The 14,604-nt window shown below is 50.0% G+C and overlaps 6 protein-coding genes across 6 annotated transcripts; 4 read left to right on the plus strand and 2 right to left on the minus strand.

The window, feature by feature from the left end:
• Positions 1 to 409: 409 nt before the first annotated feature.
• ABD1 (mRNA cap guanine-N7 methyltransferase) lies at positions 410 to 2,456 on the plus strand (the record flags this gene model as incomplete). Its single annotated transcript, XM_036770740.1, has 6 exons — positions 410 to 1,205; positions 1,269 to 1,541; positions 1,624 to 1,909; positions 1,966 to 2,145; positions 2,205 to 2,368; positions 2,419 to 2,456. 6 exons carry the CDS (start codon positions 410 to 412, stop codon positions 2,454 to 2,456), a joined length of 1,737 nt encoding a protein of 578 aa, XP_036636585.1.
• A 265-nt stretch (positions 2,457 to 2,721) lies between these two features.
• PC9H_001090 (uncharacterized protein) lies at positions 2,722 to 5,763 on the minus strand (the record flags this gene model as incomplete). Its single annotated transcript, XM_036770741.1, has 9 exons — positions 2,722 to 2,749; positions 2,804 to 3,118; positions 3,176 to 3,466; positions 3,516 to 3,809; positions 3,862 to 5,185; positions 5,239 to 5,372; positions 5,429 to 5,573; positions 5,665 to 5,687; positions 5,738 to 5,763. 9 exons carry the CDS (start codon positions 5,761 to 5,763, stop codon positions 2,722 to 2,724), a joined length of 2,580 nt encoding a protein of 859 aa, XP_036636586.1.
• A 470-nt stretch (positions 5,764 to 6,233) lies between these two features.
• PC9H_001091 (uncharacterized protein) lies at positions 6,234 to 7,831 on the plus strand (the record flags this gene model as incomplete). Its single annotated transcript, XM_036770742.1, has 7 exons — positions 6,234 to 6,248; positions 6,306 to 6,431; positions 6,488 to 6,736; positions 6,788 to 7,112; positions 7,162 to 7,361; positions 7,419 to 7,607; positions 7,685 to 7,831. The coding sequence occupies 7 exons, from the start codon at positions 6,234 to 6,236 to the stop codon at positions 7,829 to 7,831; spliced, it is 1,251 nt and encodes a 416-aa protein (XP_036636587.1).
• Positions 7,832 to 8,217: 386 nt separating this feature from the next.
• On the minus strand, positions 8,218 to 9,013 carry PC9H_001092 (uncharacterized protein; the record flags this gene model as incomplete). Its single annotated transcript, XM_036770743.1, has 2 exons — positions 8,218 to 8,785; positions 8,844 to 9,013. 2 exons carry the CDS (start codon positions 9,011 to 9,013, stop codon positions 8,218 to 8,220), a joined length of 738 nt encoding a protein of 245 aa, XP_036636588.1.
• A 1,100-nt stretch (positions 9,014 to 10,113) lies between these two features.
• PC9H_001093 (uncharacterized protein) lies at positions 10,114 to 10,763 on the plus strand (the record flags this gene model as incomplete). The annotated part of the gene is made up of 3 exons (XM_036770744.1): positions 10,114 to 10,199; positions 10,250 to 10,366; positions 10,418 to 10,763. The coding sequence occupies 3 exons, from the start codon at positions 10,114 to 10,116 to the stop codon at positions 10,761 to 10,763; spliced, it is 549 nt and encodes a 182-aa protein (XP_036636589.1).
• A 1,354-nt stretch (positions 10,764 to 12,117) lies between these two features.
• On the plus strand, positions 12,118 to 14,005 carry NDC80 (kinetochore-associated Ndc80 complex subunit ndc80; the record flags this gene model as incomplete). The annotated part of the gene is made up of 7 exons (XM_036770745.1): positions 12,118 to 12,417; positions 12,468 to 12,654; positions 12,712 to 12,806; positions 12,858 to 13,002; positions 13,059 to 13,612; positions 13,675 to 13,805; positions 13,861 to 14,005. 7 exons carry the CDS (start codon positions 12,118 to 12,120, stop codon positions 14,003 to 14,005), a joined length of 1,557 nt encoding a protein of 518 aa, XP_036636590.1.
• Between the last annotated feature and the right edge of the window lie 599 nt (positions 14,006 to 14,604).

Genomic DNA, 14,604 nt, shown 5'->3' on the forward strand with positions numbered 1-14,604 from the left:
GAATCGCGCTGCATGGATCAAATTATCCTCCACGTGCATCATATTATCTCCGGGTCAACAATGTCTTGTGGTCAATATACAGGGAGGATCATGAGAAGCAGACCACGCCAATACGTTCGCTTGGATTGGCTAAGTGCTACATGAGCTGAAGTCTCCTTGATTTCATGATTGACTGGCGTTGGCGAAGCGGTGCTTGTAAGGCTGCTGTTTCACTTTCGGCATATGAGAAGCCAATCAAAGACATCAAAATGGTTCACCAGATTCTAGCTCAACGGTCCTCCACTGCGTCGACAATGAGAATGAGCACTTGCACCTATGGAATGGCGAGTATAGTGATTAGTCAGCTATGGGCGCTTGTTGGGAAACTTCGAAGTGAGCGAGAATCGAGAGAAAAGAAAAATCTGACAAAATGCCTGCTTTTGATCCTGTCCGAGATGCAGTCTTGAATTCGCCAGTGACTTCTACGAACCCTCTTCCTCCGCAACCACCATCATCTGCGACGAGCAGCCCCTCCCTGGGCCGTCGCGCGACTGACCTTTCAGTTTTGCTCAATTCCGAGTCCCAGGAACCAACCGTGACTCTGCGCACGCCCCCTCTACCAAGACCATCGTCGGGCCTCTCTCATTTGTTGAATGCTGACCCTGCACACGCCGTCGATTTTGAGGACAAGTTATCGGCTTTCCAGCCTTTGTCTCGGTCGACGAATCTGAGCGTCGCGACCGCCACCTCATCCCGCAACCCGCACAGTTCCTCGTCTACTTTCTCACGTCGTGGAAGTGACCCGCTAGCAGCGGCTCACCCTGCCCTATCTTCACCTAGTTCAGCGACAAGTACCGGTACTAGTTCTGCTAGAAATTTGTTCGGTGATTCGCCCATACGGGAGTCTCCAGTATCCCCATCATTCCCTGCACAGACTCAGACGCCTTCAGCTTCTCTTCCACAGTGGTCGTCGAACCCTCCAACGAACATGCCCCCTCCCCCCCAGCCGAAGCGATCTAACGTTCCTTACAACCCACGCAACCGAATCACACCGCCCGGTTCTGTGCTGGTACCGTTGTCACAGAGCGAGTTGGAGATGTTTGCAGAATTTCGTGGCGTAGGTACCTCCAGATTGACGAAACGGAAACGCGGGCACAGTCCTGAGGGCGAGGGCGAGCCCCCAGCCAAGAAGCTGGGTGGTGACGTGGGAGTAGTAGTTGAGCATTGTGAGAGTTCCGCTACGTCTTAAGCCGCCGTCTTGCTAACCGCTGGCACGCTGCTGTCCCTAGACAATGCCAGGCCAGAAGTTGGCGTGGTGCAACGGCAAGAATCACCAATCATCGGCTTGAAGAATTTCAATAACTGGGTCAAGTCGGTGCTAATAACACGCTTTGCTCATCCTGCACTGGCCGCCGGTGCGGGTTCCGCATCTTCTAATGGGCACGCTAGGGGGAGATCTTCTGGTCGGACCTCTTCGGGGAAAGTTCTCGACATGGGATGTGGAAAGGGAGGCGACATGACGAAGTGGGCCAAGGCACGTGTGAAGGAGCTGATTGGTGTTGGTAGGTCCTTCCCTCTCTCCGGTAGCACTAAAATACAACACCTTCCCAATTACGCTCACACGTTTGCTTACTTCTCCGATAGATATCGCGGCCGTATCAGTTGACCAAGCACGATCACGATGGGAGTCACTCAGGGCCCCCAAGTTCGCTGCAACGTTTGCAGCGGTCGATTGTTATACAACTTCCCTCAGCAAGGTCATACCTCCCGCCAGGCTTGCAGAGCCATTCGATGTGGTATCAATGCAGTTCTGTATGCATTACGCGTTTGAAAATGTACAAAAGGCTCGGTGCATGCTTGAGAATGTCAGCCGATGGCTTAGGCCTGGTGGTGTTTTCATAGGCACAATACCTAACGCCGAATTGTTACTGTCCGTTATATTCAGTGCCTCATTATTTTATTCGTTCATTTATTTTGTGTTCACAGCTCACAGCTAGATGCCATACCTCCTTCACAAGAAGACCTGTCCTTCGGAAACTCGGTGTACAAAATCTCTTTCGAGAGTCGGGACCGACGCCCTATATTTGGGCATAAGTATTGGTTCTTCCTGAAAGATGCTGTAGAGAACGTTCCTGAATACGTCGTCCATTGGGATAACTTTGTCCAGTGAGAGTTTCAGCCTTTCACGTCTAAGCGAGCGATTCCGCTGATCACATCAATCCTAGAATGGCTGCGGAGTATCACTTGAACCTCTTGTACATGAAGGAGTTCCACCAAGTCTTCGAGGAGCATCAGGAACATCCGGAGTTCAAGCCTCTCATGCTGCGCATGAAGGTAGTGGATGACAATGGAGAGAGCGCGATGGACGAAGATCAATGGGAAGCAGCCAGTACGCTACCAGTTTCTTCTTTCATGCTACGCCATCTAACCGCGAGTTAGACATCTATATCGCGTTTGCGTTTGAGAAACAGCGATGAGCCGATGAGGCCTGCCGTCAGCACTTCCACTATACTATACAGCATACTTCATAAACTAGCGTAAATTGCATGGATATTGATACTGTAACTCCGGTACAGACTATTATTATTGGGACGGTTGATGTACATGTTTTACTACTACGTATGATTGCGCGGTCATACAGGCAAGTCAAAACAGATGATAAATGGGGAGGGCGTACATAGATGTGAGATGCAATCCAGTAGACAGTCCACCAATAGAAGAAGGTATAAAAAAGCAAAGCTTCTATTCTTGACCGAAGCCAACGGTTTCCCTGTAGTGAGCACATTAAGTATGACATACAGGGTGAGAGGGTAGAAACACTTACTCAACAGCAAGTGTCAACTTCTGCTCCAAGCTCGCATAGTCTTTATACGGAGGAAGGTCGATGCGGTTGAAGCAGGTATGACTCTTGGGCAATTGAGAAGGATCGCCAGCCTTTTCAATTGTGAAACGACGGGGACCATCAGATCCTTGCAGATCCTTGAATCCATTGACTGGGATACGGGATGTTCCGGTAGCAAACTGCAGCAAACGAGACTTTCGCTCTGGAGGCCAGCTGCGCACACACTTCCAGAACCACTGGATGACTTCGTCATTCATTTCGTAACCTCGGTAATCGGTGTACTTCGTCCAGTCATCACTATATACCATGATAAGTGATGAGTAATGGGGATGAGAAACGGAACTGATGACTTACACATCAATCTCGGACATGCCACCGATCAACAGTTCTAGTTCGCGCTCATCGAAGACAGTAATGAGATCCTGCGGTATCAACTCGCTGAAACCAGACATGAATGCTTCGAATTGTTCCTTCACACGCTTGGAGATTCGGTACTCCACGACGTGGTCAACGTAGTCTTTCTTGTTATCCTGGGTAACAGGGACGTCTGCGCCTCCAGCCTTGAGTTCGATTGTAACCATTTCACCAAATCGTTCCTCAGTAACAGTGAATGTCTCGTCGATAACATCGGTGATATCGTTCTCCCTTGGAAAAGGTCAGGTGCTGTGGTCCAATCGCGCGCGCATTGACTTACAGCATCCACGTCAAGCCTCGGTGCAGTTCAGCATCGACACTCTCCAGATCAGAAAGAGTAACTTTCTTCCTGAGTATCATCTTGTAGAAACTGACGATGAAATAAGCGTCCAGGAAGCGACGGTGGAAGATGCCGAGACCAAGACAGCGGCCAATGAACTTGAAGTAGTTGAGATGCTCTGGGTTGACCCCCGAGGCTGGGTTGATTTGTAGGGTATAATTGTCGTGAGCGGAATATTCGAATAGGCAGTAGAAAGGATTGAACATTTCATGCGAAAGCAGGAAGAAGAATTCTCTGAACGAAAACGTCTAGTTAGCTCGTACTTCAGCAGAGGCTGTTGACGCACCTTGAGAGACCACCGTAATCTAGACCATCCTCTCCGTCGAACTTGATCATCAGTCGTTTCTTGAGATCGTTGGGTGTTTGTCTCATAATCTCAGCATAACTGTCCTCGAAAATGTGATTGCGTCTGATCTTGATTTGACAGTTACCAGGTTGCGCACGCATTGCGGGCTGACTTCGGAAGTAGATGAGCTTGCGACGGAAGTCACGCTTATACTGAGGAACATTGGAGTCCAGGGAGGATGGGAGGCGAGGATCATCCCATGTCGTGGTCTTTGTGTTGTGATCAACGAAGTAGACACGGGCGGTGGAAGTGAGACGCATTTCCCAGCCCGAGGGCAGAGGACCGAGTTGTGATATCTGTGGCTGTAAAGCAGCGCCTTGTCCATTGGGCCCCATGACTCGTATAACAGTCTGGCGTCGCGGGTCCACCCAGGTGGTAGTCCGTGTATTGTGATCCACATAGTAGGGGCGTCCCTCAGGCGTATAGCGCTCTTCCCATCCATTCGGGAGAGGTCCAGAGCCAGCAGTCGTAGCATTGTTTCCAGCAGCGATAGCACCAGGCCCAATTGCTTGACCTGGGGGCGCAGGTGTGCCCGACTGGCTACGAGCGTTATTGGCGTTATTAGCTTCCAGCAGGTCATCAGCCAGAATTCGCCTGGAGTGTTGGTCTCTGGCTGCATTCGTCTCGCTATCTTGAGTGCTGGTGTTAACGGCTGGGTTGGCTGAAGGACGGTTCCAAGTCGTGCTGCGAGTGTTGTGATCGACATAGTAGGTTCGGCCCAAAGGATCAATGCGACGTTCCCAGCCGCCAGGTAATGGACCATATTGATCTACATTTGGATTGAAGTTACGCATTTGAGGGGTGCCTGATTGGCTTGCGGGAGAAGGTTGTGCTTGAGGGGCGGATGAACCGGCGCCAACGACAGGGCTAGTCGCGCTGACGGGGCGCGAGCCGGGGCTCGTCGACGGATTTGGTTGCTGCTGCTGCTGAGGATCCTCTTGTCCAGGAGTGACAACAGGAAGGCTAGGTGTGGGCATCGTGATATGGGCACTATTTCCAGTGTCAAGACCTGTGGCGTGGGAAGATGGGGTTCGGGAAAGAGCGGCCGTTGTGGACGTTGAGGGAGTCAGATTAGCATGACTGGAAGTAGGGGAACCGGGAGTCGCGTTCAAGCCCATGTCAGCGAAGGCAGTGGCAAGCGAGCTGCTTTGAGAAGGGCCCGGGTTCGAGATGGGTTGCGTAACATTGGTGGAGAGATAGATGATGAGTTTCCCGTGAACCACCAGGTTATCGTTGGACTTTTTGAGGTCCAACGTGAGCATCTCTACAGCGGGGCATATAGAAAGATGATGTTAGGATATTATCTGGCAGACGCACCATGACCGCCCAATTGCAGATCCAAAACATCCGTAACCTTTACATTCACCACACCTAGGAATCCTTGATCGCGACGTTTGAACTTCCTTTGATCGAAGATTTGTACGGCGATGACTGAGGAGTCCTGAACCGTGCTAATGATAATGAATGAGACGACAGAAGGCCAAAGAACGAATCGCATGCCACATACATATCGAAGCTCTCGTTCCAGTAAGGGTTGAGTGTTTTCTTGATGACACTGGTCGTGTGAGTTTGTTCAGCATCGACAGTGATCACTGCAAACGGATCTGGAAGGCGGAAAACATCGCGCTTTGAAAGACCGTCCGCGGCCACAACTAAAGAACGCCGTTGAGACTCTGTTGTCCAGTGACTACCCCCACGATGGATGGGAATACAATGCAGCAATTAAGTGCAACTTCGTCTCACCAGTAACTCTAATTTTCTTCTTCCTGCGCATATAATAAGTCTCCAAGTTCCACAAAACTACGAGAAGACGTACAATGCTGGGCCCGGCGCTACTGACATGACGAAACGGTCGATACTCTCGATGAGCAGTCGGTATGGTGGGGGACTCGACCTTCAACTAAGCTGGAAATGAGGCAGAAGCACTCAGAAATGGTGGAGTTCGTTAGGGTAAATGAGGGAGTTCGTAGAAGAGATGAGGAGGCTGAGTAACGGTATCCGCAGAGGTCACGTTTGTCACATTCGTATGTCACGTTCATGCTGACTACTGTCGTGCAGCGAGCCGGATACCACTGATGCTGATATTCCGGTGCTCAATACTTGTAGTGGCGCAATACAATAAATTTGAATTTACAGATGGCCTGAAGCGGCTGTTCCTGCGTCGACAGTCGAGAAGGCTCAATAAGTGGATAGGGGGGAGGGAGGCGCGCCACATGTATGAACCGGCAGGGCGGCAAAGCGCGCACTGTTTGCTAAAGCTAGTGAAGGCTGTAACTTGGCTGTAACGCTTATCCCTCATGTCCTCGCCAGAAATGCCCATGAATGCAGTGATTACTTCTCGTTGCATCGTCCAGCGAAGGGAATTGCTGAATCCGATGCCTTAGGCACATCAACATGCTGCGAATGCCGACGACCATCTAGCACAAGGCTATCTTATCCCCGCTGCGGAGGAACACTACAAGGCCGCTGAGGGATACATGGCTGCTGCCGAGCAAAGCAATGATGAATCAGTTCAGCGTCGACATACTTCAGTCACGTCGGTGAAACTAAATTAGGTGTATCATAGGCGAAACGAACTCTGAGGATGCTATATAACAAACACAACAAGGCTGGGAAGGACCTTCAGAGAAAAATTGCGAAGTTGAGAGAAGAGGGCAAGGATCCATCCCAGCGCCAGAAGCCAGAACCACAGCAAGCTACGCCCGCGGTCAACCCTGCTCAGTTACCTCGACAAATACCATCTCCCCCTCCGGTCCGTCCACACGATCTGCAGAATACGGTGGATGAGTCGTTTATGCTCCTAGGCGGCCAAAGGGTATGTCTACCGAGATTTATCTCAATTTAGCCGTTGCACACACCTTTTTAGTCAGACCCAGGGGATGCTTTCAATCAATTTTGGCACATCATGCAAGGCATGCTGGATAACCTTTCACAGCCTGTAGCCTTTGCCACCGCAATAGGCCTGGAGAATGACGATTCCCCTCACAACTCTGCCTCCTCATCTAGGAAGCCCAGAGACGGTAGTTTGAGTAGTGATACGGATGGGGACGAACCATTGGTCTCGAGGTTCAAGCGACGGATAGGCATGACCAAGAGTCGCACAACGTATCCCCCATCTCTCACGGGATCCTCTGGCTTAGCTCGAGCCGCAACACTAGAAGACGAATTCGACGACGACATGCTGGACGTCGGTAAATTGCCCTGATTAAATTATATGAACTTGTCTTAATTGAATAATAGGTGATGAGCTCTCCGAGTCGTTTTGCCTCGTCCCCTCGGGTTCTGAGCCGTCATTGGCGGCACAAAAGAGAGAAAACGCAGCCCTAAAGGCAGAGATTGAAGCACTGCAGTCTCGCTTGGAAGCTACCGAGCGAGTCATACAATTGCGTAAGGATCAAGATCTACACCTGCGAGAGAGCATCGTTATGGCCCGTAGAGAAGTGAGTGATTGCGATTGGCGATGCCGAGGAGCTGTTATGAACCTCTTGATTGCGCAGGCTCAGCGGGCTATGGGAGCCTCGACAATGGCGGGACAACGACCGCCCGTCGACCTCAGTTCACTCAACCTCAATGTCCCACCAATACCAATACCTGGCTTAACCCCGGGCCGAGAAGCCCAGTACACTCGCCGTATCAAAGAGCTCGAAGACGAAGTGCGGGGATTAAGGGCGGACAACGAGAAACAAGTCTGTTCCCACATTTTTGCAAATACAGCTCATGGTTTGCTAATAGCAGCTTCTGCTTCTAATCTCGAACTTCACAGAAAGCTATGATTGCCAAATTCCGCGAGCGGTGGGAGAAGCTCAAGGAATCCGCCAAGCGGAAGAAGGAAGCGAAAGCAGGAAGTACGCCCATACGCGAGCGAATTGTCGAAGAACCGGAAGCAGAGCAAGAACTCGATGGCGTGTAAGCCTTAAGGTGATGCCATATGTATCAACATGTTTTCCAACCGCTTGTTTTCCTCGAATGACAAGGTGGCCGGCCTTCCACCCATGTACCCATGTATGAGTGCAGGTTGCTACCAAGCGTCATTGTCTTCATCGGTATAGTGGTCGCATGGTGCAATCATGGGTCTCTGTAGAGCTTCGATGCGACGCAATCTCTTGGTATTGGTGTCCGAAGACAACAACACGGACTGGCAAATGGCGTTTGGAAAATCGGTCACAAACGTCTTATATTGAGACTGTGTTCTCTAGTGTTTGATACTATACAATACTCATATATCCATATATTCTTCTTCGTCGATTTCTCCCTCCCCAACGGTGAGTTGGAGGCGTGATATTATTCGCTCGATCATTAATCCCTTTTCTCCATGTAGGGCAGACAAGCCTCGTAGACCTCTTTGAAACCAGGATACTTGATGCATCTCTGGAACACCGCCTCATCTATCTCTCTGGCTGTCTGGAGGGACCCAGTAATAAAGAAGTCGGTGTAGCCCGGCGACGCGCCCAGCACGAACGGTCCTTCCGCCTTGTTCGTGAGCATCAACTCGCCCAAGGCCCGCATAGCGTCCGCTACCGCCTCCCAGGCTTGTTCCTCCTTCTCCGGGACGAGCAGGTCCTCGAGCGGATGGCCAAGCGAGGCCTCGCGTGTACGCCGGAAGTACTCCTGCGAGCGAGGCGACAGGATGTTGATTTCACGCGGCATGAGTGAAGTACGGAAGGCAGGGCTAAGCGCGCAGCGGGCTTTTGCCACGATTTCGCTTCCCAGCTCTGAGGTTAGAGGTACCGGCGGGTCGGGGTAGGTCGCCTCGATGAACTGCGCGATGCGTAGCGAGTCCATTATGTATGTATTAGTCCGTACGTGATGGATGGTGGGGACCGTATATTTGTGCTTCGACGTACAGTCATGGGATAGCAAGCCACTGGAGGAATTCGATTCAGACGACTTCTCTACGCGACAGAACATTATAGAGAACTCACAGTCCCTTCAAAGTAGGTTCAATGTCTGGGAACTCGAGAAAGGTGGTCTTGTATGGAACTTGCTTATAGTTGAGCATGAGGCGGATAATCCATACTACAGGCGAGAAGCAGATGTTCTTGGTGCAAGCTAGGTCGTACAAGACGATCTCAGGCTCGCGTTCGTTGGCCATATTGGACTATGCTTTGATGAGGGTTCCGCTTGATGTTCAGGGAAGGAGTTAGTACAACCTACTTATTGTATCACAAGAATGACTCACTGCTCATCGTGACTCAGCCCTCTATAAATATAACGACTGCGGGCTCGTTGCTGAGAGCGCCCCATCGTCGCGATCCGTTATGTATACCGTAATACTTAGTTTCTAGCTTCATTTCAAGGCGGCGAGACGGTTCATCCCTCTCGCTTGAGTAAAACTTTTTAGAGTGTCTGTGTGCAGCGGCACCGGTCAGAACGTCTACACGAAAGACTGGATTAACTTTGCAGTACATTGCGCAAGAACGGTCACTGTTGGACGTTGAGAAATTGCCTTTTTCAGATAGCTTCCTTTTATGTCTACAAGTATACTATGCAGTGCCGCGCACAGGAACGCCTGGGCACGCCCCGAATGGGTGTCGCCTGAGGCCGGCTCTACAAATTCACTGGGTGCAGGATCAGATATTATCTGCGGTATCATTTTGATTGCTATCTGAAGAATATCTCAGTTAAGCATGTCATACCCAGTTATCTCGAGTGTGACCAATATGTAATGAGTATGAGATAGCAACGGCAGTATTATCCTCAACTGACTTAAACCTCTCATTGTGAGTAAATATTTATCACATATTACACGACTCTATATTGAATGATTATTGCACAATTACTCCACATATTGGATATGTAATGTTAGCAACAATATGTTATCCTGCACGCTGTGAAATACCGTGGCCAAACCACAGGCCTGTGGTACTCGACGAAGGGACATTCCACGCAGGAGAGCTTTTGGCGCTCAGACTAATTCGCATTACCTGCCGGATTGCTGACCCTCGGCCATCTTCACTTCTGTTAGATTTGGGCAATCTAGGCGGTACGGGGGTTTAGTGACACGTGACTACGTAGATTGTTTCTGCATGCTGTGTATCTTTTTCCTCATGTGTTTGCTGGAGTCCCACTGGTCAAACGCAATACACCTATTCGATTACTTGAATATCGCGCGACCCTCAGCAGCTTATTTTAATTTAACAACTTCTTCAAAACATCACCGTGTGGCGGTATCATACGACCTAGTCGTGCAGTATGCAGCAGGAAGTACCGTCTTCGGAAAGAGACCTCTTCGGAGGAGCGATCAAGGCGAAATTGCCAACAACGCTCATCGATGCCTCGTACGAGCAAGTATCCCTCACTCGCCGTCTACGTCCTGAAATGCTCGCAGAGATCTGCGTCAGATTCCAGACACGCAGGAAGTTTTCCTATATCCACAATCGGGTATCAGTGTTATAGTGGAGATCCTGGAGCGGGTCGAGGCCACAGATAATACTGATGCCGTGAGGTCAGTTATTGAAACATCCGCGTTCGACGTGTGCGTTAACGTCGCCTCTAGATTTCACTTTGACTCGCTCGCCCACGATAACTCCGCAGAGAGCAGCCAGAGTGACAGCATCGTTATCATTCCTAACGACCGGGGAGACAACACCCCCTCGGCCATCGTACTCACTGGTTCCCAGAAGGTGCCGAAGTTCAATCAATCAGCAGCCGACGATGTTCGCATTCTCATGAGTCTATTCCGCGTGGAGACCAAAAACGCAGACTTGGTTGTCACCTTCAATGTGCCTGTATCTTCTCAGGATGGAGGAGCGGTGGGAGAAGAAGGATGGAGGGCAGCGAAATCTGACTTCGAGAACATGATTCGATCGTTTCGTATCGTAGACTATGGCTTGTTCGCATAATTATGGACACGCCGCAAGAAGACATTGGGGGCAGGGAATTTGGATCCTACAAAAACGTCCCCCGTGGCCTCTCTGGCTAGATCCAGTGTATTTCTCTCATGTTATCAGGCAGATTCCACCAGACTGATAGCACTCTCCACTAGGGTTTGCAGCACACTCATGTAGGGTACGACCCTTTGCCCACTGAATGTATATTCATCATGATGGGTGCAATCTTAGAGAAAGAGTTGGTGATCGCCATACGCGTATGGCCGAATCTATATTTCGACTGGAGCCTCGTTTAGTTGTTGTTCGTGAGGAATGAATGCGGCATGGCGCAATTCGTAGTTGCGCTCGCCTCGCGCTGTCAGGTACCATTCCCCATGTTTCCAGCAAACTCACATCCTGGCCCATATGGTGAGCGAAGAGTGTGCACAGTCGGCGGTGTCATCTGCCAACCAATGTATGATGCATTCCATGCTGTCCAAGGAAATCTCCCGAATGACTTTCTTTATACGTGCTGGCAGTTTCAATTCCAGCCATTTTCCCGCTGCTGATATGTGGATCACCTATTGCACTACTTTGTAAGTGCTCCGGATACTCGTATCTCGCCTTGCCCTCGCACGAAGGAATTACTTATCAGCGAAGACCAGGCCGCGTCTTGTGCTACTTAACTGATCTAGTCTGAAGGCAACTTGAAGGACACACATGGGGTGGAAGAAAGGCCGATCGACTAATTGTATTATGAATTCAGATAGAGCAAGCGTTTGGATAACGTATCCCCACATACGCCATCACATTCTTGCGCCAGATTCTTCGACGAATGATTCTGGGATAACCTTACCCCTAATTGCCCAAGATAGACGCGACCTGTCACATCACGTGCTGTTGTTTAGTGGCACGATTGGTAGTCACCGACATTCTTTCGTTATACCACTATGTTGAAGCCACCATCCTCAGCCAGGAGATCGACGATAAATTATGGAAGGACGCCACTGCACAAGTCAGTATCTTTGTCTGATCTCGTGTTGGCACTCCGAGAGGGTTGATTCGACGCGTTTATCGTGAAGCCACAGCACTGACTTATCCTCTGTCTTTGCATTACAGTAGCACCCTCCGGGGATCAGCATGGGGTGGGGGGTCTCAACAGCCCGCACGGACTCCATTGCACAGGTTTGTGTTTCTCGCCCTCCGCAGGCCATGTCCAGAACACGGCGATGCGCCCTTAAGACGGCATAATCTCATACGCGATCCGAATTACAGTAGCACAAGAAGAACATCAATATGGGCGGGTGGCTCACAACAGTCCGCTCCTAGCGGTAACCAGACGTCAAAGGACCCTCGGCCACTCCGTGACCGACAATACCAATCGAAAATGAGACAAGACATTCTGAGTTATCTTCAAGGCGATGATTTCGACATCTCAATGGGAACCCTTACCAACATACAGGGGAAGGACTATCGGGCAATATTCACATACCTCTTGCTGACTCTGGACCCATGCCATCCGTTGAACGAGAATGCGAGATTCGAGGAGCAATTCGTTCCAGCCCTTAAATCATTAAAGTACCCTTACGCTCACCAAATTGACAATAAGTGGCTGGCGGCCCCTGCCAGCATGCATTCATGGCCATCACTCCTCGGTGTTCTCCACTGGCTGGTGGAAGTATGTAAGGTAAGGTTGATCGCTCTACCGTTGTCACCGGGTACATGATCTTATTTTAGGCTCGGGATGAATATCTTTCCAGTGGTCATCCGACGCTCCAATTTGCTGCCGATGTGCCAGAGGAGTTCGACCAGCCCTGTGATCACCTCACTTTAGCATTCGAGTATTATACACATTCATACCTTGTTTGGTTGGATGGATCAGATGAATTTCCGGAAGCTAAGCAGGCGTTAGAGGATCGGTTCGGTGGGTCTTGTTATCCTCTCTAAACCATCGAGCGGATGTTTTACACTCTGAAACTAGCTAAGAAGAATGAAAGGGTTCAACGTGACCTAGAGGAGCAGACGAATCAATTGAACGAACTTAAGATGGAACTTCATCGATTGGAATCTTCAGCTGTACGCCCTTCGCCTCCCTATGCAGCACGCCGGCCTCACTTCGCATCTTAGGCCCCCGTAGCAAAGCTACAGAATGAGAATGAACTACTCCGTGGGGACAGCGAGAAATTCCAAAAGATCCTTCATCAGTATGAAGGTCGCAAGAAGAAGTTGGTTGACACGATTGCTTCCGAGAAGGCGGAGCTAGCCTTACGAGGTTTATCTAATGTTCACTGCGCGTTTGATTCCATTCTGACTGCTTATACTTTTAAGACGCACACCTCCAGCAACTTGCTTCAGACCAGACGAGGCTTGCAGAGATAGTGAAGACCCAGAATCTCAGTCCGGAGGAAGTTATTCGGATGAACACTGAGCACGAGACACTCTCCCGAAATTTGGAAGACCTCAAGCAGAAGATTGAAGAAACGCGCCGAACAGTGATGAGCCTGGAGGTCAATGTCACTAATCGAGCAGCGGCCGCCGAAGAAGCTCTTGATTCATACACTAATCTACTTTCTAAGCTAGAACTGTTTCCCCCACTCCCAGTCCCATTGCACGACATCGACCTGACATTGGAAATCAATACCGGTGCTTCCAATCACCTGCAACTTTTGAACGGAGCCGACATACGAAAAGTGATCAAGCCGACCCTTAGTACGATTGCCGAAATGAAGCGCGGGGAGCGTGCAGAAGTAGAGAGTGAACGAATCAAAGTGGACAACGAGCTCGACCAATTGACGGTCGACTGCGAGAACGTGGATCAAGAAATCGAGGAGCTGGAGAAGAAGGTCGTTGGATTGAATGAACAGGCTGATGATCTACGGGAGGTAAGGATTTACTTGACATGTGGTGGACTCGTATGAGTGGTAACCGTTATCTCGGGTTATAGGCAGCGCAGCAGGAGGCTTTAGTTAGTAATGCGGAGGCGGCCAGACTGGAAAGGGAGCTAGCCCATGCCAGAACAGCGGCTCTAGCCAACGGAATGGGTGTCAAATCACGACTCCAAGCCCTCCAATTCGAGTTAGTATTTCCTTTAATATGCATTTCCTTGATTTGTCACTAATTTTGATACCAGTTACCGGGAACAGATTGAGAAGGTTGCACGGCTGAAGGAAGAAACTGTTCGGGCCATCATGAAGAACAGCAATGATATATGTATGTTCAAGCAAGAGGTGTCGCGTCTACTCGGTGACCTTCGCAAGTTTACCGAAGAGGATTAGACCGAGGACAACCCCAGTATGTGCGACCGCTGGATGGTATATCTAATTTATTTCTTGTTAAATTGTGACAGTATGCTCGTGACATCAGTGTGACCCGGATTTATGATATTTGACTCGAGGATCGATCATTTACGTGACAGGTCAATATCCTTCGGCCAAGTTCTCAAGGCTGTATCTGGCTCTATCGCCATGATGCCACAGGATGCCAGTGTGCCTTTCGACCCATCCACGGTATGTGATCAGTATCCCAGGCTATTTTTATCACCTAGAATCCGAAACTATGGGCGTACAACCCAAGAACCTGTCAGAGATTGTACAGGATATCCGAACCTGCTGCGAACATAGGCCCAGCGCAATGGTGTACTCGTCGCTCCGTATCTCCCTTTGCACAATATCTTCGTCGATCCTGAGAGCCTAATTCCTCATTTTCGATATCTTCAAGAATTCCAACGAGGAGTCACCGATTCGCTGCGCTAATGGGGCATCCGTGCCTTCCCAGAAATGGGAAGCACTTAGATCTGGTATCGGGCTTTACGTTCACAATCCTACTGCGACCTCTGAACAGACGCGCATTTAGTCTGTACAAGGGCCGTAATAGA

Source organism: Pleurotus ostreatus (genome assembly GCF_014466165.1).
Source record: "Pleurotus ostreatus strain PC9 chromosome Unknown scaffold_1, whole genome shotgun sequence".
Classification (NCBI taxonomy): domain Eukaryota; kingdom Fungi; phylum Basidiomycota; class Agaricomycetes; order Agaricales; family Pleurotaceae; genus Pleurotus; species Pleurotus ostreatus.